Source organism: Pezoporus flaviventris, unplaced genomic scaffold (genome assembly GCF_033815535.1).
Source record: "Pezoporus flaviventris isolate CSIRO_AGI_PZ_B2104156 unplaced genomic scaffold, CSIRO_AGI_Pfla_v1 ptg000130l, whole genome shotgun sequence".
Taxonomy (NCBI): Eukaryota; Metazoa; Chordata; class Aves; order Psittaciformes; family Psittacidae; genus Pezoporus; species Pezoporus flaviventris.
In genome coordinates this window covers 2,052,318-2,077,808 of record NW_026892678.1, presented here as the reverse complement: position 1 = coordinate 2,077,808, position 25,491 = coordinate 2,052,318, and the positions used below count along the sequence as shown (strand labels likewise).

Sequence of the window (25,491 nt, the reverse complement as noted above, 5' to 3'; positions counted from 1 at the left end):
TGTTGCGTATTTTACACAAACCTGTTCCAGCCAAGTATATAATGTGCATTTATTTCTGCGGTGTCTGGATCAGAGAGATCCGAGCACCTTGTAAGACTGTGTGTCTAGGTACAGGTAATTTAATTGCTCCTATTTTCTCATTCCTCATCCTGCCATGTCAAAATGCTTTCAGGATATAAAATTAAAATAAAATCAACCCTGACTTTGTGTAAAGGTTCACTTCTATAAGGAAAACTCTAGGTGAAAATTAATTAAAACTCCAGCTGCACCAGGTTAGGGTTAGGGTTGGGATTAGGGCCCATAATGATTTGCTTCTGTAAGCAAAGCCTCCCAACTTCTGCAAATTTTAAAAATATCACTGCCTCTCATTAAAAAAAACAAACAAATACACAATATTGACTTCATACAGGCATGCTGCATCAGCTGGGGATTTTGACAAGTAAATCCCCCTTTGTAAATCTCATTATATGATTAAATTTGTGGGTTTTTTTCCTGTATGTGGGAGATTTTATTGTAAGAGACTGAAATATGTTTTGGCAGCATTACTGAATCAAAACTGAGAATGATTTGCTGATATGTCATACTTCAAGAACTTCTAGTAATGTTATAAGAACTGTCATATTTTGAATAAGTTTGAAATTCTGTAAAGTAAAGCAAATAATACATTAAAAAACACAAATAATGCATTAAGAAGAGTAAGAAGAAATACACTGCAAAAAGGCATATAAGAATTAAAATACTGTTTAAAATGGACAATTTTTCCTAAGTTAGAGCAAAAAGGAAATAAATTCTGGTCCTTAGAAGCATATGAGCTGTGCAACTACCACAAGTTTTTGTTATACTGAACAATATCCGTAGGGCTAAAAAGAACAGAAGCGTCTCTAATGTAACAGTTTAAATTCCCAGCCACACAGAAATCAACACAGATTACTTTCTCCTCTGTGCATGTTTGCAATTTTCAATGGAATCTTTACAGTCTGAATTAAAAGTAGCCTAATAAGTACCAATTATGAAAATGGGTTTAAAAATAAACGTACATGCATAAACTAGTAATAACAAATTCTGGATTTCAAAACATTTACAGAAATATCTTGACTTTTCAAAGTAACATAAAAGATGTTGGATAACCTCATATTTTGTAATTTTAACTTATTTCCCAAAATTATCTTTCCTCTCCCTTGATTTCAGCATTGATGGAAATATTTCCAAGGGCTTTCATATTTTCATATAAAGGCTAAAGCCATTTGCCATAGTAAATTATGCATAGGTTACACTGGTTAGCTGAAACTATATATTTCCTAACATTTAAAATATCCAGTACTATGTCAGAGACGTACATCAGCATATTGTATGATAAAGTGTCTCCGTTGTCCATCTGAAAACACAGAAAGGACATATTCACCAGGTTTCCCGTGGCTCTCTCGCACCAAGAAGTCTCCTTGCTGTTTTAACAGCTCCTGGGCTTCTATTCTTGGAATTGCGCCATGATACCAGTCTTGCTCAGCCAGTGGTTTCTCAGTGGTTGAAATTACATCAAAGAACTTTGGAAAAATATTGAAAAAAATGTTACTTTGATAGCTTAGTTTTAGTTTACTTTTACATGAAAAGCATGATAAACAACGATTTCTATTTCTGTATCTAAATTATGTATTTCTGTCAACAAACAAAATCAAGGCTCTTACATTTACAAAAATGACACAGTGATCACGTTTTTATCACCTAAAAAAATAACATATAAAAAGCAAAAGATTATGGAAACAGCCATAAAACTATTTAATATTTTTCATTTGCCTTCCATTTTTCCAGAGTCATGCTAACCAACTCTTTCTCAAACATCTCAAGTGTTATTAATAATTCAAAATGAACCATTTCTTTTTAAAGACAGAAACTTCTCAAATATAAAAACATAAGAAATTGGTTTATACAAAGCATTTGAATTAGATAAATTGTTTTCACCAATTTATTTACCAACTGCATCCCAAATCAGTTAATAGCTCTATGAGATATTTTTCCTAGCATTTACACTGTAACACAGAATATGCACCTGAGTGTACTGGCTATAAATGGGAGTTAATGAGTTTTAACTACCAATTTAAAATATTAATTCTAACATGCTTACATTGTTTAGGAAACTGAGAAACACTTAGTATTTTGGTCAGCGAACACTTCAGATTTATTTGTTACGGCTATACAGAAAAGCCCTTACTTAAGCTCTATGTCAGTCAAATCAATAGTGCCAGCACTCATAGAAATTCTCACCACCAGAGTAGTAAAACTGAACAAAATAACAGTGCATTCTGTTTCATGAGTTGAACAGGCATGCGAATGTGTCCCAGGCAAGCCTGCTGAGCTGCGTTTTAGATAACAGTAGGAAGACCCACACCTCAATTATGCACAAACAGATACAAAGAAAGCATACAGTTCTGAATTAACCTCTCCTACTGCTCTGCCCTGATGAAACATCCCTTCTGAGTGGAGGAAAATGCCATCATATACTTCCTCATGCTAGTACTGTCCTCTTTACTTATTCCTTTGACCTGCTGGTCACGCTCCTTTTGATGCAGCCCAGGACAGTTGGCTTTCTGGGCTGCGAGTGCACACTGAAGCCGGCTCATGTTCATTTTCTCATCAACCAGCACCCCCAAGTCCTTCTCCACAGGGCTGCTCTGAATCTCTTCTCTGCCCAACCTGCAGCTGTGCCTAGGATTGCTCTAACCCAGGTGTAGAGATAACTCCCGATGGAATATCCTACCTTTTGCCTCCATATACCTGGCTCATTCATACATGCTAACATACCATATGAAACCAACATTAATTGCACCTATTAGCCTAAAAAAAACAACAAAAAAGTTATAAATAATAATAGATGTCTGTGCTAAGCTCAAAGGCCGCAGTGGCAAAAAAACATAGGCAGTGGGGCAGACACTGGTATTCATGATGCTATTCATTCCAACTCTTCATACAGTTCCTTCATAGCACTGCACTCCTACATGTACATGAAAGTTGCCCCTTTTCTTGTTTTCACTCATTTCATTAAACTTGTGTCTCTTCCTATTACAGAAAACTGGCTAGAATCTTCCCCACAAGAAGCACATGAATTACTAACCTTGCTCTTCAAACTATACTGTTTCCCTATATTACCCTTTATCTTCACATTCTGACAGCACAAAAATAATTTAAGTAACAGGTGAACTCCTGGCTGCTTTTGGAAGTGCGGTTTCTCTATGAATATGAAAAAAAACCCTGTTTCCTCTAATTACACGTAAAATCCAACTTCTCCCACCAATTAAATATGGGATGGTGTTTTAGAATAGCACTGTATTTAAACCAAGATATGGCTCTACTTCTGAAAGTTTCAATACACTTAAAACACATAATATGAAAACAGCTAGTTCACATCACACTTTTTCCTACTCTGCTTCAAGATCCTTTTTGGTCTTAATCTATTAAAAAATAAATAAATTCTTTTACATGTGTTAAAATTATTTTATATCACACCTTCAATAATCACTTTGGATACTTTGTTGATGGGTAATAAGTTTTAAGTACCAGCTTACACATTTAGCAATAAGCACAGTGATGTAACCGTCACCATGAAAAAGCCTAGCAGCTGACCACGTTAGGAGCTAAGTACTAATTTGCAAAGTAAATTTTAGCTGTATATGCATGGTTAGGTTTTTTTAACACACGACAAATTGCTGAATCAAAACACGGCAAAACTGAAAATTGGTTAGTTTATATATTCTGACTCTGAAATGCATTTAAGTGATAAGTAATCAAGAGTACAGTTGTTATTCAGATTTTACTTTCTGCCTCAAATGATCCAATTCAGATCTTACTTCTCCCAAACATATTCCAGGGTTTCAGCAATCCTACCCACCATGTATATACACAACTTTCATGGAATTAACAGTGACACAGATTGGAATGAATATCAAAATGAGTCACGTAAGTTCTTTAAAATGACACTTTAAAGCCAATGAAGATTTTTCCATCAACTTCCCCGATTTAATCCGAAGTGTTTTATCTTGACTCTTCTTGCAATTTTTTCTCTTCCAATTTTTCTCTGAAGCAGTTTTGGGTAGTATTTTTAAATATTAAAAAAAAATTTAAAAATCTAAACAAATTGTACAACACATACAAATAGACAAAGTTCTAGGCCTACACAAAGAACAGAGACCACAGCAATATACATTTTACTATGTTTTTATTACGAAATGTTGCACATTTATGTCAACTAGAAGTTTTATAAAGCAAAGATTAGGATACTGTTGAGATTTTATGTATCTCCAAGGACACTTCAATATTTTAAAAAATAATTGCATATGTCATGCAACTTTCACACTTCTCATAGGAAGAGTCTTCCTGTACTGATTTTATTTCATTATCATATTTATTATTTCATTATTCCATTCCATTCCTTTATGACTGCAATTTTCCTATGCATACAAATACACATATATGTACATACATGTTTGTATGCATATATGCAACTGTAATTTCTTCCACACATTCTGAAGTGTTTAGCTTAAATAAAGTTTACTGGATCCTTTAATGGGTCCCTGGATTCAGTGCTGCAGCATAAACCAGAAAATTCATTCATTCTAACATTTTCTCAAAAATGCTTTTTTTTTTTTTTTTTTTCTTGGTAGGGGGAAGGGTTAAGATGTTCCACTTCAGGAAAAAAAAAAAATAATCTGTCACCTCCCTAAGGAGGTGCTCCAGTATTTTAATCAATCTTGCAAGCTTCTTGAAAACAGTCAATACAAAAGCAAATGAAACAAGAATGTTTCTCCATCCATTAGGGAACCTGAACAAAAGCCAACTAGAAGAGATACTCAACAAGCACCTTTAGTGGGGATTGAAGAAAGATGCATAATGCCGAATTATTTAAATAGTAAAAGCTATTGAAGAAGTAGAAGTAGTAGCAATAACATGCTGATATACTGGTGCCTTTATAATAAATATGGGGAATATAATTATTGCAACAATTTAACACATGCATGACCTACTACAGGCTATGACAACATGCTGCATTTCCAGTAATTCAGACTCCCTGGGAAGGGTACTCTTGAAAGTATATCACCAGTCTTAGAGCTATAAAAAACATGTAATTCTCTCTTTTTTTTTTTATTAAATGCAGTAAGTTGTTCTCACGTACTAATATGCCACAATATTATAATCAGAACACTGTTTTTATAACATTTTAATGTAATTTTTGTCCATATAGGTGGAAATTCATGATGTTTGAGGAAAAAAAAAAATCCCACTTAAACTGTAAAAATAACACAGTGTACTATAACAAGTACATTATTGATGCTACTTACCGAGGATGAGCCCAGCATGGATTTTGGAGACCTTATAATTCCAGCTATGGAATGACGTATAGTATCAAATCTTGAGACTTTGTCTTTCTTGTCCTAGGAGAAAAAACAGTATCTCCAGTGAAACCTAGCAAATTGATATGACCACTGAATTATTGGAGAAGTGCAAACTTCAGTGGGATAAAGCTAACTCATTTACAAATTCTGTAATTTCTTCAATATTTTGTGTAACTATTTTAAGTATCACTATTGCTAACTACAAAGAGAACTGAAATTCTTTTGTATACTAAAAGTACAGGACATAATTCTCAGTTCACTCTCTCCTAAAATACTTCTTATTTTAAAAGGACACTGATTTAAAAAAAAAGTCCGCATAGTAAAACAAAAATATACAGGTACATTACCCTTGCTTAATATATGCTTGTTTTTTTTCCCTTTCATTAACATGTTCTTCTCTAACAACAGACTACTTGTAAATACTAGTAGCAATCAGTGCAAATTATAGGATCCATCTGCTTTCTGGCATTACTGTAAATCATAGGTGCAGGCACCATCTGGATTTTAAACTCTGTAAGTAGAGAGATCTAACTGGAACATTGAAACAGCCCTTAAGCACCACTAGTTCAGCACATGTCAACATAAACTCCAGGTACTCATAACTTCACTTAACCCAAAGCCTGCATATAACTTAACCTCTGATTTATCATCAACTCTCCAAGTTAGTATCAAAGAATCTTTCAAAAAATACAAAAATGTATTTTAACACTGACAAACTGAGTTTATTGCTTGCAAATCACAATCAGAAACAGGAAAGATATTTTAATGAGATTCTGCAAAGTAATTAAACCTGAAGCAGAGAGATCACACATGAATAAACTCATTCTAATTAGCTATAGGTTATCCATAAGCAACTGATAATGGAGACAAGACTACACTGTTTGCGAGTGTTACAAACAAAAGTTGCTTCCAGGTTTTGGACACCTCTGACTGAAGAAACCGAAAATCTGATAATATAATAAAAGTAGCTTCAGTTTATTCCAGGACTTCAGAATGAGGAACAAAAACTGAATATACCAGTGCTTGAAAATGACTCAGTTTACTTAACAGGATACAGGTTAAACATTGTCTTAGCAATAGAAATCTATTTATCTGGCAGTAGAATTCTGCAATGTGCTTTAATATGCAATGTGCTGGGCAAAAGAGCACAAAACCCAGTCAAATAGTAAAAACAGCAATATGGATTTTATTATTCCCTGAAATATTCCTAAACTATGTGCCCATTTACCCATCAATAACATTTATATTCCTTTTCATCAGACTCAAGTAATATTTTATGTCAATTAATTTTCTTATAATAAAAAATCTCTGTGCTGGGACCTGATGTTTATTTTTGCAATATTGATGAAATAAACAGAAAAAAAAAATCTTATTAATGACTGAGGGTGACAAAGACTAATTTTGTTTGCATGCTGGGCATTGAATGATCCACTTATTTCACACATCTCTTCAGAAGTGCGCCATGATATTTAACTGCACTTAAATGTATTCTTCTTACAAATCAGGAAAAAAGTAAGTTACCAAAAAGATGCATGAATTCCATTTGCAATTCCCCTAAACAAACTCAGAAGTTTTCTTTCTATTTTAAGCTAAGAGTATGTTTATTTAACAACAACACCAAACTACAAGTGTGGCTCTACAGTCACCAAATTCTCCTTACTGAAAAATGTTTTTTATACAACAGGGAGGTTTATTGACTCCTAAGTACCAGAAAGCTTTGTGGACTCAAACACCAGAGGACTTTGACAAGCAGCACCAAAATCTACACAGAGGCTAATAGTCACATTAAACAGAATGAGCATGAAAATGCAGATTAAAGGACTTTGTTCAAAATGTGGTGCATGTCCTGTTCAAACTACATTTATGAACTCTGTTCAGTATTTTCACAGCACTTTCTCTCTGCCATACTGAAACTACTCTGTATCTTACAGCAATCAAGACTTATAATTTGTTGGCACAGCAGGCATTATCAAACATGTGACACACACAACCATAGCTTGTACTGAGTTTATTTCTTCCATTTAAGAATTTTTAGGGCAACCTGGATAAAACTGAAAAGCAGCAACAGTGGTCTTTTAAAGACTTTTTCTCTTTTTTCGCCATTCCTCAGATGCAGACCACCTTAGAAGGATCCATTTCATTTTGCAGGAAACCAGTTTTCACTGAGAACAGTATAATCACCAGTGTGAAGAGGTTTTTTTTTTTATGCATATGACGTATATTTTTTTCCTAAACTTATATAAGAATACAACCCAGAACAGCCCATCTACTTTTTTTATATTATACATATTATATCATACAAATTAAATTTTATATTTATGCGTGCGTACAATCTTACTAGTTAAGTCAGAGCATTATTTTAACTCTACTTTCCAAAATAAAAGGAAATGCTCATCAGAGCTATCCTTCACTGATCTCCATCCCAGTTACATCAAATTTTGAATCTCTCAGCCAAGGCCCTCACAATTTAGCAAAGGGTTTAGTAGATGAAAGGATTATCTCAGGGTATCTGAAGGAAGCTAACAGAGAGCAAAGACTCTCCATGTCCTCAGGAAAAAAAGTTCATTGTAATTCCACACAATACTCACTCCAACAAACATCAGGTATCAGACCAACCAGGACAACCTTGCTGGCTATGTAGTCACTACATACACTTCAGACAAACTCATAAGACATGTTACTATCTTGACTAACAAACCTGATGAGGACATGGGAAAGTAACTGGGAGCTCTCCATGAATGATGCTGTACAGAGCATTATGGAGTAGCATGGTTCCTAGAATACATGATCCAGCTATAAAACATATTAGCTGATTCAGTTTCATTTTGGTTTAAATGAATGACTTTCAGAGATGTTAGCAAAATCATACTATGATTCCTTTATTTTATACTACATCAATTTCATTAAAAAGAAAACTAACTTGTGGGCCACAGAATTTTATTCAATGACTAAATTATTGTAGAATAAATTGTAGTTTATCATTAAGAAGCTAGATACAAATAAAAATACATACTGCCATTAGAGGACACTCATAATCTATTTCTCTGATTGTGTTTTAAGTGTACTTGTGGCATGACGGTACATCATACAGGGAATTATGAAAAATTCATTGACCGATAGTTCCATTTTAGGACTAGCTGGATTTCTAATCACTCTCTGGAATGCATTTAAATGAGTCTCCACCACATTTGGGACTGGGACCTAGAGCAGGTAATAAATTTTCTACACATTGGACGATTACATCTACCAAAACTGCTGAAAAGCCAACTACTTACTCTGGACTGATGGAAGACTGAAAGCAAAGAACCGTTTTATGGGTGGGAATTATTGTCATTATCCTGTTTGATAATAATGCAAAGCACTACTGCTTTCATTTCCAAATAATATAGAAAGGATTTATTACGAAAAATAGCTTTTATTGAGAAACTTGTTGACAGCAGCTACTTGTAACCATCAGATTAAAGTCCTCTGTCATATTTTACAAGAAATCAATTTTGGATGCAGCAGTGTTGTTATAATTCTGCCACAAAACAAGGAATGCTGAACTCCTGTTTCCAGCTGTATACATTTCAGTTGGACTTTTGTTCCAGTTCTTTTTTTCCTTCTTAACAGTCAAAACAACTACCTCAGCCCTTTTCAAGAGATGTCACAGCAGAAGGCAACCACTCAGGCTCTCTTAATTTTACTTTCCATTTTTCAATTTCGACAAGATGGAGAAAGGAAAAATAAAACCCTAAAAGAAGTGCAGGATTCAGGGCAGCCGTAAAATGCAAGGGAAGCACTCCCTGTTTTGGCTGAGGATTTCCTTAAGTGCATTTTCTATACGAAACACAGAAAGCCAAGCTTCTCTCTTTCGTTATGTTCACTCTGGGGGATTTTGTGCAACATGAGTTCCTGTCCATTTTAATGGATTTTTCCCTAAAATTTATCTTCTATGGCCATGCACTGCAACTGTTAGGGTCTTGTGGACAAAAATCTCCTTTTTGCCTGACATGCAGTTCTGTCACAGGGCAAAATCATCACAGAACTTGGAGTGCATGAAAAATAATACAATATACCCAGAACTGTGACACAACCAAAATAACAGGCCTTAAGAATCACATTCACAATGGTATTTTGAATGAACCTAAACAAGACAAAGCAACAGTGCAAAAGATTTTTCTTAAATTGAGCTGCATAACATAAAAGCCCCAAAGAGCCTTTTAGCTGTATAAATCCAGAAAAAATGGCTGTATGTTAGATGTTATTTTATATATATATATATATATACACACACACTCTTTTTAGAAAAGCAAGGAAGTAGGAAGCTGGACAGGGATCTAAGAAAGAAAAAAGAGCTAATGCTCCCAAGCGACAGGCTAAGAGTAACATATCTCTACTGATCAAAAGGTGGAAGATTAGCAGTAAGAGGGACAATGGACAATGCAGCATATATTTAATACTGGTAAAAACACTAGCCAAACATGTACATATAGGTAATATGAACAGGATACAGAGGTTGAATGTGAGCTTGCAAATGGAATCAGAGAAGCTTCATAGGAAATTTAGAGGAAATATGATGAGACCCCTTCAACTGAAAGAGGAACTAAATTCTCAAGAAAAGGACATTGCATTATCAGCGACATCTAAAAGGTGAGCATGATAGTACTGTTTCTGCAATTTGGCTTGGGATCTGGTCCTTAGAGATTTTGATGAAAACTCTTTCAGCATAATACAAGAGCTCTAATAAAACCAGAAGGGAGGGGTTCCTGGTAGTTACTGAAAATTATATGTTCAAACGAACATACAGATAAAAAAGACATACCAGACAGTATCTGCCAGAGCAATTAAGACATTCTCTTTTTCATAAAGAAAATGCTTCAATTTTCCTGATGAAAAAGGTACAGAACAACATTCATCTTAAAGCTTCAAATTCACATAATGGGAAGAAAAAGGAAAATTTTTGCTTTTAGAAGGCTATAAATGTCTGGCATGAGAATGGAGTTTAGTGATTTATAATCAAGAATTCTTCAAAGAAGCTTTAGAGAAAATAATTTTCTGAAAATGGATCTCTGCATTAATCACTTCAGCAGTGGGTGTTAGAAGTTACTCAGGAGACACCCCAAAACTGTGTAACAGACTGTAACAGGAACTCTAGCCTGCCTATTGATGACTGGATGAGGATTGTAACCACAAAATCTTTGTGTCTCTGTTTTACAAGTATTAGCACATACTTGTGGAGATGTAAATGCTGATGTATATTAAAACCTGAACAGCAGATGACTGATGTCCTTAAAGTCTATGACTTTATTTCTGAAGTAAGACTAATCTCATACCTGAAAAGCATTTTTATTTTTTTTTCTTTTTCCTCTGGGTATCTCAGAAAGACCACAGGTAGAAAACCAGATAAAGAATCACACTGTCTTTACCAAACAAAACAGGGTATTTTAAGCTATTAACATGGCACTCACAAATGGAATGAGAGTTGCTGGCTGAATATGAGCTGATTATCTGAGCTAAACAAATCATTATTCTCAGAGCACCTTCCCAGAAATATAATAAATATGTGTTTTCTTAGTTTCCTGTTATAGGTATCTAGAACTGAGAGCAGCACTGTGCAGAGCCATGACGAAGTACACAGTACATTTACTAAAAATTAAAACATTCAAAGGTAATTAAAAATATCTCCAGTACACAGTGAAACCAATTAAACAGCACACCTATTCAAAAATAATTTCTTGATAAGGTCACACTTTCTGTTTTAAACACAAGCAACACCTTCCAAAGCAGCAGAAATTATGCATAATTGAGGAACGCATACTGTAAACCACTGTACTGGATGTAAATTAATGTTCCACCTTTTGAATTGAAGGGTGTAGCCAGAAAAACACAGACTTACTGGTGAGAAATTTAAGACCAGCTACGTTTTCTAAGACAAAAGATACAGCCCAGGCTATGCCAGCGGCCTAATGGCCCTCAGGAAAAGACAAATGATAATTCTTTAGAGCATATATTTGTCCGCTTAAGTTCTGTGGTATAAGATCTGCCTTGGTCATGTAAGATGTTATGTTTCTACATGTAACAGTTATGGAAGGAGTTTTTTCAGTTGCTTTCTGAATCTGTATGAACTACTACAGACCACTGCTGTAGCAACCAATTGCACAACTTCATTACATGTTTTTGAAGAACACGTTTGTCTGCTTGCTTTGAATCATCTGCCTCTGTGGTTATCTGATGGCCCCTACTTCTTGCTTCTGAAGAGACAGCGAACAACCAGCATTCCGCGTTCACTTTCTCCATGACACCCAACACATTGTATATATCTTTATCACATAACCCTTTAGTCTGCTTTTCAAGTCTGTGAAGCTCAATCTACTCATTCACTAATTCCAGAGAAACTCCTCCACATATTTGTGCATTATTTTGCCTTTCTGAATTCTCCTACATAAATTTTGTAATTTACAGAGCTGAAAATAAGTGATTACCTGGAGGCAGATTCTTCTGGGTAGTATACAACACAAGGAAAACAGCAACAGAGAAGAATTCCAGTTAGATATTCGGGGGAAAAGAATCACAATAAGGACTGATCAAATACTGAAACATTGCCCAGAGAGACTTCCATCACTAGAGCTGCTAGAACCTCAACTGCAAGAAGGGATTTTGCAGCCTGACATAACATATGACCCTGCTCTGAGCAAGAAGCAAGACCAGATGGCTTCCCTGAGATCTCTTCCAATTTAAATTATTCTGCAGCTCTGAGATATATGGGAAGCAGGCGCACATCAATTTAAACAGTGACGTAATGTTTTCTTCTCTATCTTCTCTCCCTTTCCACAAAACTTCTAGCATATTTTTTGGTTTAGAGCACTAAAGTAAATAGTGACCTGATATCTTCAGGAACATTCAGACCTTGTTTTGAGCAGTAACTCTTGAGTTCATTACTGTTATATGTGAAATCAAGCACTGTTAAAACAATCCACTCTGCAGGAATGTAATTACTCATATATAACACTAACATAAAAAAACAAATACAGATATAATCTGTATAATTTATAACAAGGAATTCACTCAACTTATTATCAAAAATCTTTGCTTTATTTCCAAATAAAGTTTTCTACTATTTTGATTACTTATATACCAGAATCTTTAAGGTGCAACACAGACTAGAAAAGTGGTTTTTTTTCTGTTCACAGAAACAGCAATTAAAAAAAAAATCATTACACAAGAGACTGGTGAACTATCTGGAGACAAAAACCTGGAGACAAAAAAAAATTGGCAGATTTTACTTAGGAAAGCATCAGATGTCATCATACACTTTGTACAAATGAATTAATGTTTTAAAAAGCAGCATGTATTCACAATTGACCCTTTGCTTTCTTTTTGAAAGACTATCAGAACAGAATGTACAGTTAAGTTGACTGCACTGTTACCTGTTTTAATTAAGAGTTTCAGAGGACCAATTTTTCAAGCTATGTATAAAATATCAGGGAAATGTCACCTTCATCTTTGAAGTGCAGTAAATCTTCCAAATCACACAAATGCGTATTAGACATCTTTAAGGAAGCAGAGTACCTCTTAACTGGGGCTAGCAATAATGTTTCCAGAGACATGGTACATTTTAATTTTTACATACTAAACAACTTTTTTATTAAAGGAAAAAAAAAAGTTGATTTCATCTAATTATCAAGAATGTCAACTGTCCTCTAGAGAAGATGATGACTAAATATACTGCACTTAAGCTGAGACACCGATATCCTGCCCAATCACTGTTTTTGTGAAAGGAAAAGGTAGACAGAGAAATGCTTTTGCAAGGCAGATAGAATTTAATAAGGAATTCCTTCTTTGCTTAATAAATGTATCCCTACACCATGAATACACCTCCATCCTCTGATCACATAATGATGCCAAACAAAGGAGAACTGATTTCAATAAAGGCAACTTAACAAACCAGTTCAGATTTCTGAAAGCTTAGAGAAAGCTTTGGAAGGAACACATATTTTTGAAAAATTAAGATTTCTTGACCTATGCTCAAGAGAGTCATCAAAACAGGGCAATTTTAACAGAGGAAGAATTTGGTGAAAGACAGCTGTATAGACGAGTAACACAAAAAGGTGAAGAACCTCTAAGGCTACATTTTGCATGAGGCATGACTGATTTTACAGTGCAGGTGGCTGAAACACAGTGAATCACACAATGAACTCAGCAGTTTAAGCAGATACAAACACAACTTCCAGGCATTTTTACATGAGGATCTGGACTGTTGAACATAAGAAGTGTTGCACAAAACGGCAAAAAAAGCCTCAATTCCTAATGGTCTCTGCAATGGTCAGTAGCTGAAGACAGGAAAGGATGAAGATCACTCACAGCTACCACAAGCATGTTGGTGAATCCCTGGAGAGCAAGTGTACATGCAAAGAATGCCACATGGAATGGAAATTACCTTTACCAACCACAAACTTAAAATCATAGTAATAGGCTTGCCAGAAATCTATGTAAATTTACATACCTTCGAGACTGAGAAACACAAACCATTCTCCCTTCCTCATTGAGAGCAAAAACCTGTACTCTGGTTATTTTATAACTCAAAAATTGCAGATCAGAAGCCAACCCGCATTTCATCAAGGCACAAAGCATGAACTGCTCTCAGTCGTTTATTCCTCCAGTTCCACCAGCTATAATGGCACCAGTACCCTGATGAAACATGATCCCAAATCTGTTAGGCTCTTTGTAGGGAGGGATTAGAAGGCAACAAAGACAAAAATCTGTCGTGGTTTAAACTCAGTCAGGTAACTCGTTCGCTCACTCCCCCCCCTTTCTTGCCCTCCCCCTGCTCTCGGAGGGACGGAGAGGAGAATCGAAAAGAATGCAACTCCCACAGGTTGAGATAAGAACAGTTTAGTAACTAAGGTATAACACAAATCACTACTGCTACCACCAATAATAACAATGATAAAGGAAATAACAAGGGAAGAGAATACAACACCTCAGCACCAGCCAACCGATAACTTGCCCCCCTCAGCCCGAACAAGCTCCGACCGATACCTCCTCCAACCCTGCAGTCTCCCAGCCCTTCCGGCTAACTCCCAGTTACATCCTGGGCATGACGTGCTGTGGTATGGAATAGCTCTTTGGTCAGTTTGGGTCAGGTGTCCTGTCTCTGCTTCCTCCCGGCTTCCCCTCCTCCCTGGCAGAGCATGAGGCTCACAAAGTCCTTGGCCAAACCAAAACATCGCTATCAGTTCTGTTCCCAGGCCGAAAGTCAAAACACTGCACTGCACCAGCTACCAAGGAGGAGAAACATGACTGCTGCTGCTGAACCCAGGACAAATTGTAGTTATAAGCAGGTGCTGCTACAAAGGCTACTCAAAAGATGTCACAGAAAAATATAGGGAATACAGAGCAAAGGTAAGGGGTCACATAAGAAGGACAGTTTGGGGGCTTCTCCTTAGAGATAACTGAAAACAAAGTTTCACATGTCCTCAACTCGAGCAGAGGTTCCCTCTAAAAGGAGATTTTTCTAAGGAGGACTTTGGAATTCAGCATTTTGTATCTAAACGAGAATAAATTGATAGACAACTGAAGCAATTTACAGGACGCTGTACCAGCCACATAGTTAGGACTGAAGCTATGAGAGAAAGTAGTCTGTCCATCGGCCAACAAAGAAGAGCACTGTGCCAGCTGACAGTTATGCAGGCCAAAAGATACCCAAACACAGCATTTTTAGTACAGCATGAACTGAATTTAGCATGCTGTTAGTGCCTGCACTTAGTATGCAGGTCAATTACTTTAATTAAAATGCATTAGTCAGTAGCATAAGGAATGACACAGTCTTTCCAGATCTCATTAGATACACATTCTAAAAGCTGTGGTTTGTATTTAGTTGCTTTGTAGTTAAAGATACGTCACAGTATGTCACACAGTCACAGTAATGCCTGCTAAAGAAATATGTCTGACAAATCCAGTGGTGGAGTCCAGATTTGAGACATTCAAGCCCAAGAAAGGCTGGTCTCTGGAATTAGATTAGGGGCACTGAAGCAGCTATACCCTTAAGTGCCAACAGCTGCTAGGGAATCAGTGGCCAGAAGTCAACATGTAAGGAAGGAACAGGGAAGAAGAACATGTTCTCCATATCGCATGACCTTGAAATCCACAAGCAACCATTAATTCCTTCCAGGATCCATGAGACACCAAGAACTAACTACTTCATAGGTGCAGACTCCCTGGCTGTAAGCGGGGACTCGCCACTCAACTTTAGCACTGATCCATGCCAAACTACAGAAGACAGTACTCCACCCAGGGGAGAACTCCCATATTTTCCCCTAACCTCAATGGAAGTTTCTAGAGGCCCATGAGGAACCCAGTCTCCCCAGCCAACCATTACATGCACCCATGAGAAATGAGTTGTCTATAACTTAATTATCATACCATTTTGACTGGTTTAAAGTAACATTCATTGGATTCTGCACTCTACACACTGCCACCCAGAAACTGGCACCTAACAGTGAAGATGCCTTTTGTGACTCCAAGTGGCTGTAGATGACTCACTGACTGGTTTTGATGAAACAACCCTGGCAAATACTACATCAAGTGATGTGAAATAGCGTTAAACATATTATGTGATCTGCCAGTATGTAAAACCTCTTTCTTCCCTGAACAAATAGCATTTTTAAATATAGACTTGTGATTGCATCCTGTTCTGGTAACTGTATTTTGAGAGGATGCATTTGCTGGATCACAATAAAACAAAGCTTAATGAGTTAACCCTGAACAACTTCAGTCAGATGAGACACAACAGGTTCTTAAGCCATATACACACTTAAATTAGTCATTTAAGGAATAAAACTGATACTTTCATAACCAGAAAGATTTTGTAGTGCAACCAGATTCAAATTTGATGAGGTATTTCTGTTGGACAGCTAGTACAGTTAGAACATGATGTTCTTCATAGATCCCGGCATCAACTTATTAACAAACTCAGATTTCATATTAATATCTATAACAGAGCAACTTTGTAACAGCTGCAATAAACAACTTCAGCAGCTTCATGAAGTAGGATTAATGAGTAATTTTTGTAGGGTGCCAATTTAAAATTAAGTTTTCATTTCTGTAAATAGCATCTACTGGCATAACTACTAGAAATACACTAGTATTTTTGTTCAGAACTGACATGCATAATACACAAATACCCACTATTTTTTCCATTAAGAGAAAGAGCAAACCAACATAGTGTTAAAGGTTTTTACACATTAAACAATACCACAAATATGTGTTTAAAAACAGAACATGAAAAATGCAAACCCAATAGGCAGTGGTCAAATTCTTGTCTGAGTAAAGCGTATTGTCCACTGACCTCATGTCATGCATCACAGGTGTATAAATCATAAGCACAAACAAGACTACTCTGAAAATACAGCCACTGGAAGGAGGAAAGACTCAGTGTGCAAGTCTCAGTAATGGTATGAGAGAGTAACAGATTTCAGTCCTATCCGAGCTGAAGTTCATAAATTGTATCTAGCACAATGAGCCCAAATAAATTATACAGCATTTTTCATGCAGAATTACAAAAAAGACTGTGAATTTTTATGCTCAGTACTAAGAAGGGTCTTTCATGTGTTTCACTCATTATTCATTAAAAGGAAACTTGTCCAACCAAGTGGTCTCTCTTCAAAGTTCATCAGTAGTACCTATTAAGCATTCTCAAGCTGCTTGACAAATAAAAGACAGTCTCCTCAGTAACAGAAAAAACTTCTTTTGCTGTCCCCTTCCCTCCACCAAAAAAGCACCAATAATTACTACAGATTATGGATATAGTTATACATGACTCAATGAGGCAACTTCTTGATAAGTATGTTGAAGAAAGGAACTGACATACTCTAGTTATCTTAGTTGAAAATCCTTATTTTCTCACCAATTTTTATCACATTATAAAGCTCCATTTCATTATCACACAGCTCCTGAGACACTTCAATGTCAAGATCACATTGTAGATACTATGATCCATATACGTAGAGTTAATTTTACAATGATACATGTAAATCCTGCAGACTGAACAGAACAATCACACAGCAGCAGCAAGCACCTGAAATGTACAAACCCCCTCTAATACACACCCACAGTTTGGACACTGTCACACTGGCTCTCTCAGCAGAGCTCTCCAAAGAACTGAATTAGTGACACTAAAGAGGATGTTTCACCAACAGCCTTAGAAGAAAACTCTCATATTTGTCAAAAAGCCACTTCATTGCCTCATACAAAAATTACCTGAAGACAAATCATCCCTCCATTAATAGTACTTACGTACGTAAGTATGCCACATATTACTGTAGCTTGGAACTCTCATTCACAATTACTAAATAAGAACAATTACACTGTAATGAGATATCCCAGTAGGTAGGAAATGCTCTCAATTCCTACCTGCAGGTTTGTCTTTTTGTCCCACTCGTTGAGATAACAGTATATCCTCTCTATGCTATAGTAACAGCAGACTTTTAAAGCAAAAAAGTTAGTTTGTATCAGCTGTTCTGAACCTTAATTTTCCCTAAAGATAGGGTCTTCCTTTTCAGACTCATGAAAGATTTTTGTACCTAAAAGTTTATTCTTTTTTTAACTCAGAATTTACTATTTCACTTTTTTTTTCCAGAACTCTCTGAATATATCTCCGCTCACTTAAAAATACTAAAAAATATATTACTGAAGGATGACCCAAAGGAAAAAAACAAACAAAAAACAGTGGTATCTGGAACATGCTATTTTATTAACCCACTGTTAAGAACCACTAACAGTAAAATATAAAAAGAGGAACAAAAAGCTACTGGGCCTGTATCTTAAGGGTAGGGCTCTGAAAAATAGATTAGAATGCCATTCTGTTTTCTCAGAGTGTAGCAAGTAAGAGTCTCCCCACAGCTTTTTGCCATACTCATGGCAAAAAGATCAGAAGCCACAAAGCAAACCATAAAATCATACAATTCAATCTGGCAACAAACTACCAGTGGCACTAGATCAAACCCATGAATTCTAATTCCAAGAAGTATTTTACAGTGAATTTTAACACTTTCAGAAACATAATAATTGCCTTTAAGAACAAGGGTATTTTTAACCAGTCACTTAGAAAGGGAGATGATTTGAAGCAGCCAAATTGTATCCCACTATTTCCTCTGTATTGCCTAGAGGGTATAAGTTAATAATTGCACAAATCCTGTCCCATCACTATGAAGAAGATGCAAGAAGCTAATCGTGATAATTCTGGCAGAGAATTACTAGTTTTCTCCCAGCACACAGACAAACATTCCAAAACATACCGAAACTTATGCTGGATACCAATATGTGATTTCTATTCAAAGCAGAACTTCTGAGTGAAGCTCTCCTAATTCACAGAGAAGAATTTGACTGAGAGAATAAACCTCCAGTGGGTGTGCAATGCTGCAACATTACTATGATGAAGCCTTCTTCTCAAGAAAACTGAAAGGCCTTGAAATATATCTGGCTGTTCAAGAGAAGTATATGTACTTATCTTAAGAACATATACTCTGATTCATACAGAGAGCACAAACTAATTCTGCACTTAAAATATTCTGAGAGTTTGTTTACTCTGAATGAGTCATCTCCCTCAATTCCTCCCCAGTTCTAATTTTCCTTTCCCCAAGACTAGGTTATTGCCCAACACTTTCTGATAGATAAAATGTAACTTTAATAAATACATAATTTCTGAACCTCAGTCTATGAAAAGATTAAAGTCATGCTAATCTTTTACTTCAGATGTTCCTAGGCACGTTCATTGGAAAGAAACTTGACAACTCCACAGATCTTCCACCTTGCACATTCTGGACCACTCAGTAATGCCCACATGGGACAAATTATGACTGAGTTCATCTGTCTGTTTCCTTGATATCTCCTTTCGGATTGCTCTTACTCTGACACACGTCCACTAGGCAAGTAGGATTTACAAAGAGAAAAAACAGAACATGCTCACTCTGCAAGCAAGATGAACACAGTTCATCCTCCACACTTCCTAGAAGCATCTGACATTTGGAGCATTTTTCTCCACCTTAAGTTTGGCTGTAAGCCAGAAACACAGATCCCCAGCCAGCAAGCTTGGAAAGTGGCCCAAAGCAAAGATCACTTAGATGAACTCCAGCTGTCCAGGCAACCAACAAATGCAACTGTTTATTTCCAAGGCTTTTATGAATTAATAAGCACAATTTCAACATGACTGCACTGGCAGCATTTCCTCCACTGAAGAAAATAATAATTGAGAGAACAGATAGGGATACCAATACTGCATAAACTTACTTTGGCCCAGTTCCTATTGACAAGAAACTTAAATTCTTGGAATAGCACAGTGGAAGTCTACAAGATCTATAAATACATAAATAATTGTGAAGGGCTCCCCTACTACTTCGCACTACATGCTCTCATACAATCTTAGTTTTATATGTCATGAGACACAGATTAGTAGAGAATTACTTATATGGACAGATAAGCAAGGGAGCTGTTTGGTGACTTTAAAAAATTTAGAACTGACAAATTGATTAAATTTGTCAATTATGATTTTAGTGAGAATCCTGAAAACATTTCCCTAAAACCCAAACCTGCACAGGAAGATTCTTAAGACTACTGATCGCACTATTAGAAGGAGCACTGAGTCATGGAATTCAGAAAGAGTGCATTCAAATATAAAGCATTCATATTAGGAAAATACTGTTTCATGCATTTCATATTTTTCTTCCATAACCATTGAGAACTTGTTGGGTTTTTCTACCATGATCTTTACCAAAAGCTGGCTTATGGTACTTTTAAACATTTTACTGAGAACAGAATAGGATCTCTGAAGCCTTTGTTGAAGGAATGACAAATAGTAAAATCAGTGACATATGAGGTGAACTTCTATACATTTTTTTTCCTTTTGGATAATTCTGCTATAACAGATAAAACTGGAATTCAGAAATGCAACATCTCTACAAATACCACAGTGTACCCCACTGCATACAGTTTTAAGCATATCACACTCCTGGAGGAGTGCATCATTTGTGAAATCAATCCCACTGGCTGTATCACGATATTATGATGCTTCAGCTTCCTTCTACTCTGTGTAGCTCTCAATAATTAATGTTATCAGAGACATTACAGTCTCCTTCCTGACTCAACTGCACTCCAGAGAACCTGCCATCCTGACAGCCAAGCTGGACAGGGAGTCCTTTAAGGAGTGTATGGAGAAAGAACAGTGACATCATACTGTTGCTCCATGGACATTATAGCTACGCAGCTCTTTTAGTTGCCTTCCATACTGCTGGAGATTATGAATTAAGATCTTTCTACATTACAGTTGTGTGTATTTTTTCATTATTTGTAAAAAAAAATAAAAACAAACAAAACAAGAGAAAGCCATTATTTCATATTATTTAGTTGTTAGACAGATGAGAACACACATTTTTATCTTCCACGTTTGTGTGCCTTACATGACTTTTTTAAACATATGTAAAGACGAAAAATTTTGATTTTCAGTCGCAACTTGTCTTCTGGCACTTAGCTCCACCTTCTGACAATTCTTTAAATATTGCAAAGGCTGCATATCAAGTCTCAGTTTTGTCAGTGGTTCCAGTATAATGCTGTGGCACTCAAAATAAATTTACTTGACACATTTCTATAGTGAGAAAACTATATAGTTTTAAATACATATTCCTAAAAGTAATAGGATTGCACCTATATAATACTTGCTGTTACCATGTAAAGAAAAAGGAGAAAACATTTTAAATCAGTATATAGATTTCACTGTATTATCGCTAAACAAAATTCATTACTATTTTATTTTAACTAGGCTTAAGCACTTCATGAAGATTTCCTACTCTGTAACAACTTTGAATCATAGAATCATAGAATGGTTAGGGTTAGAAAAAACCTTAAGATCATCTAGTTCCAACCCCTCTGCCATGGGCAGGGACACCTCACATTAAACCATGTCACCCAAGGCTACGTCCAACCTGGTCTTGAACACTGCCAGGGATGGAGCATTCACAACCTCCCTGGGCAACCCATTCCAGTGCCTCACCACCCTAACAGGAAAGAATTTCCTCCTTATATCCAATCTAAACTTCCCCTGTTTAAGTTTTAACCCATTACGCCTTGTCCTGTCACTACAGTCTCTAATGAAGAGTCCCTCTCCAGCATCCCTATAGGCCCCCTTCAGATACTGGAAGGCTGCTATGAGGTCTCCATGCAGCCTTCTCTTTTCCAGGCTGAACAGCCACAACTTCCTCAGCCTGTCTTCACACAGGAGGTGCTCCAGTCCCCTCATCATCCTCGTGGCCCTCCTCTGGACTTGTTCCAACAGTTCCATGTCCTTTTTATGTTGAGGACACCAGAACTGCACACAGTACTCCAAGTGAGGTCTCACAAGAGCAGAGTAGAGGGGCAGGATCACCTCCTTCGACCTGCTGGTCACGCTCCTTTTGATGCAGTCCAAGATACTGTTGGCTTTCTGGGCTGCGAGCGCACACTGAAGCCGGCTCATGTTCATTTTCTCATCAACCAACACCCCCAAGTCCTTCTCCACAGGGCTGCTCTGAATCTCTTCTCTGCCCAACCTGTAGCTGTGCCTGGGATTGCTCCGACCTAGGTGTAGGACCTTGCACTTGGCATGGTTAACTTCATGAGGTTGGCATCAGCCCACCTCACAAGTGTGTCCAGGTCCCTCTGGATGGCATTCCTTCCCTCCAGCGTATCAACCGAACCACACAGCTTGGTGTCATCAGCAAACTTGCTGAGGGAGGACTCAATCCCACTGTTCATGTCAGCGACAAAGATGTTAAGCAAGACTGGTCTCAACACCTATCCCTGAAGGACACCACTCGTTACTGGTCTCCAGCTGGACACTGAGCCACTGACCTCTTTGCATGCAGCCATCCAGCCAGTTCTTTATCTACCGAGTGGTCCATCCATCAAATTGATGTCTCTCCAATTTACAGACAAGGATGTCATGTGGCTCCGTGTTGAACGCTTTACACAAGTCCACGTAGATGACATCAACTTCTCTACCCCTGTCCATCAGTTCTGTAGCCCCATCACAGAAGCTAATACTGACGCTGTAATTTTAAACTTTTGAAATTCAAACCACCATCGTTGTACTTAATTACCTGAGTAAGCGTTTAACTGGCACTGCAATATTCCAAATATTCCTGGTGGTTTTATTTCTATTCAGATCTTAAGATATAAGTGTTCCTGTTGTTGTATTTGTTTTAATTACAATGGAATACTGCCATACTCTTGTTAATCATACTAATAGCAAGAACAGCATTTATACCTTAGTACAAAAGACAGGCCATACATCCATTGACCTAACACTGAAACATGAAACACTAGTTAAGCTTCCAGCTACCGTTTGATTTTTGTAAAGTAACATAATACATATCCAATCAATCTGGATACATTTGGGAAGTAAACCCAGAAGTTTACAAGGAATAACCAGCTTTTTCTTAGTATTTACCTCTTAAACGTAAGTATAGAAGAAAAACTTAACTATGATTCTTCGGATTACATATTGCATTGCATAACTTGAAGGGGCTCAAAGCCATTATTTTAAACTTGTAGCAACTTCAGCATTAAAATTATCTCTGTCTTGCATGGTTATCCGAGTAGAAAGGCAAAAATACTAGGAAAAAAATATTTTTCCACATATGATGCCAAAACTGATGAATGTAATGTTCAGTAATGGCCAAAAGTAGAATTTTTTTTTTTCACCTCCTTGCTATGGTACATCACTGAACAAAAGAGAAGCATCCAGCAATTTTCTTTTTTTCTTAAAATGTGCACATGAACACTAATACACAGCTAACATTCTGCAAACAATAAAATACATTGAATAAACCAAACCATATTGAAGACACTAACAATGCGTGCAGTCTACAGTTAACAGGGACAAAAAAAGAACTAGGAAACAAAGGAAGTTATAATACACACGTATAACACTGTCTATAAAAACACATCAAAAAGAATTTCATAATTTCATTCCTTGTTAGTATTCTAGTATACTGTTACCTAATGTATGAGATGGAAAACAACACAATTTGTGCACTAATCTACTACGAATTTAATTGTATTTATATGACAGCTTATAAATACTCAAACAGGAAACTTTACAAAATGTTTTGTGTTTCGTATTTTTAATTTTAAAATACAAAAAAAAATTCACTTGTGACTGAATACACTAAAATCTACTTCATATGCATGCTCACAACACAAGCCAACTATGATTTTGTCTTTCCTAGGAACAGAATTCGTAAAACAAGCATTTATAATGAAGTTCTGAAGAGGAATAAATAGCCACATTCAAATGTAGTATCAGACAACGTTTAGATGAACTGCTTCTAGATACAGACAAGAAACCTAGACAGAATCATAGCTGAAGAAACAACAATCCTCTTGAATGATACCACAATGAGCAATCAGCAGTAAGAACATTTCATTTTAATCATTTAACAGCTGCATAATTTTAAGCAGTTTTACTTAAAAAAAAAATCCTATTATAAAAAGCATCAGGAAGCTTATTTATTTGAACAGCCTGTCGGTGTATTATTTTTTCATCTTGAAATACAGTCAAGACTGCCCTCTCAAGTTACAGGAATTTGAAAAAAGTTCAATTTAGATTTGCGCTGTATCTACCACTTCTTAATCAATTTTACTAGTACATGATATTAACTTAATGGTTAGACAAAATTTAAGTGGTATCTGCCTGTTTTAAATAAATTACTCAAGGGAAATCACCCAACACTGAAGTCAAATTCCATTATTTATCATGGTACATACAAATTATAAGACTAAATTCTCTGAAGCCAAATTAGCAACATTTTTCTTACTCTCAGTTCATTTAATATATGCAAAAATATATTTCCTGCATCATACCAGAAATTTCAGTATGCAGATACTTGGGGGGCTGGGGGGGAGGACAAAAAAAAAACAAAACAACACAAAAACAGCCCACAAAATTACCATGGATAACTTTTATTCCAAAAAAAATAAGAGGTGAGCATTCTTTACTTTGTGTTGTACATATACGCAAGGATTATTTTCTCATACCCATCGAAACAGAGACTTGGACGCACAATGACAGTTCTTAGTAATCATACACTGAGGTAGAAAAATACCAGTCTCTTGATTAGACTCATCATCTCAACTAACCCTGACAGACAATATTCACTAGCGTTACTACAGGATGTGTAGTAACGCTACGTCTAAATAACTATGAAATACCATAATTACTATAACTAACATGAAATAACTAACAAGATAGCCTACCCCAAAAAGATTCCAAGCCTTCTAATCTTTCACAATCATCACCCTAATCTTTCCTTCTCCATCTTTTTGTGCTTTAGCAACTCCTCTTAGATTATGATTAGCATCCCAGCTTTGTGAAATTATGTTCTGTACCAATGAAAATGGCAACAACCTGCCAGCGCCTTGTAAATATTAAACAGTAGTGGAAGTAAGAGAATACTGATAATTAAGTGTATCTGTAGAAGGTGAATGGAAATAAAAACAAACTTGATTCCACAAATAGAGAAAACAAAAGCACTCCTATCAGAAACAATCGTTTCATTATTATTTCACTGAGCTAGTGCTCTGTGGGCCAAAACAAATGGCAAACTAAACCTCCAAAGAAAACAAGTCACTAAAAATCTCATATATGTCAAACTTAATCCATAAAAGCAAACACGACTGCTTTTCCCTTTAGTAAACACTTAAGTTTCCTTCTTTTATGCAGCCTACTGTCCCTACACATAGCTGCATACAATTGAGAAAAGGAAGTCACAAAATATTAGCAAAGTACTTATTCCAATTACATGGGGCCTCATCATAGTACAAAACGTGCCTTTTGATAATTAAGGGGATATAAATATTTAAAAGTTGCAAAGAAACCAGCGTTTGTTTCTATTCAAAGAAAAGAGTAATTACTATACATAAAAGTCACTTCTTAGTTACACAGTGTGTGCAGCAATTCCAGCAGCTTTTAGTGTTATATTTCTATCTACAACTGTGAAGGTTCAACAGAGTCAATGAAATTACCAATAGCTACCCAGCCATGTTTACTAAATCTATTCAAGGTTTTATACATTTGATTGTAAAACAGTCTAATGAGAAT

The 25,491-nt window shown here is 36.2% G+C and overlaps 1 protein-coding gene across 2 annotated transcripts in view; it reads right to left on the bottom strand.

The window, feature by feature from the left end:
• The window catches only part of FER (FER tyrosine kinase), a 148,064-nt gene that overhangs the window by 68,149 nt on the left and 54,424 nt on the right, over window positions 1-25,491 (bottom strand). For both annotated transcript variants that reach the window (XM_061478706.1, XM_061478707.1), the window contains exons 11-12: window positions 5,328-5,420; window positions 1,338-1,541 (exon numbers count right to left, since the gene is read on the bottom strand). In XM_061478706.1, the coding sequence (XP_061334690.1) occupies window positions 1,338-1,541; window positions 5,328-5,420 (297 nt within the window). The remainder of the gene's footprint in view (window positions 1-1,337; window positions 1,542-5,327; window positions 5,421-25,491) is intronic.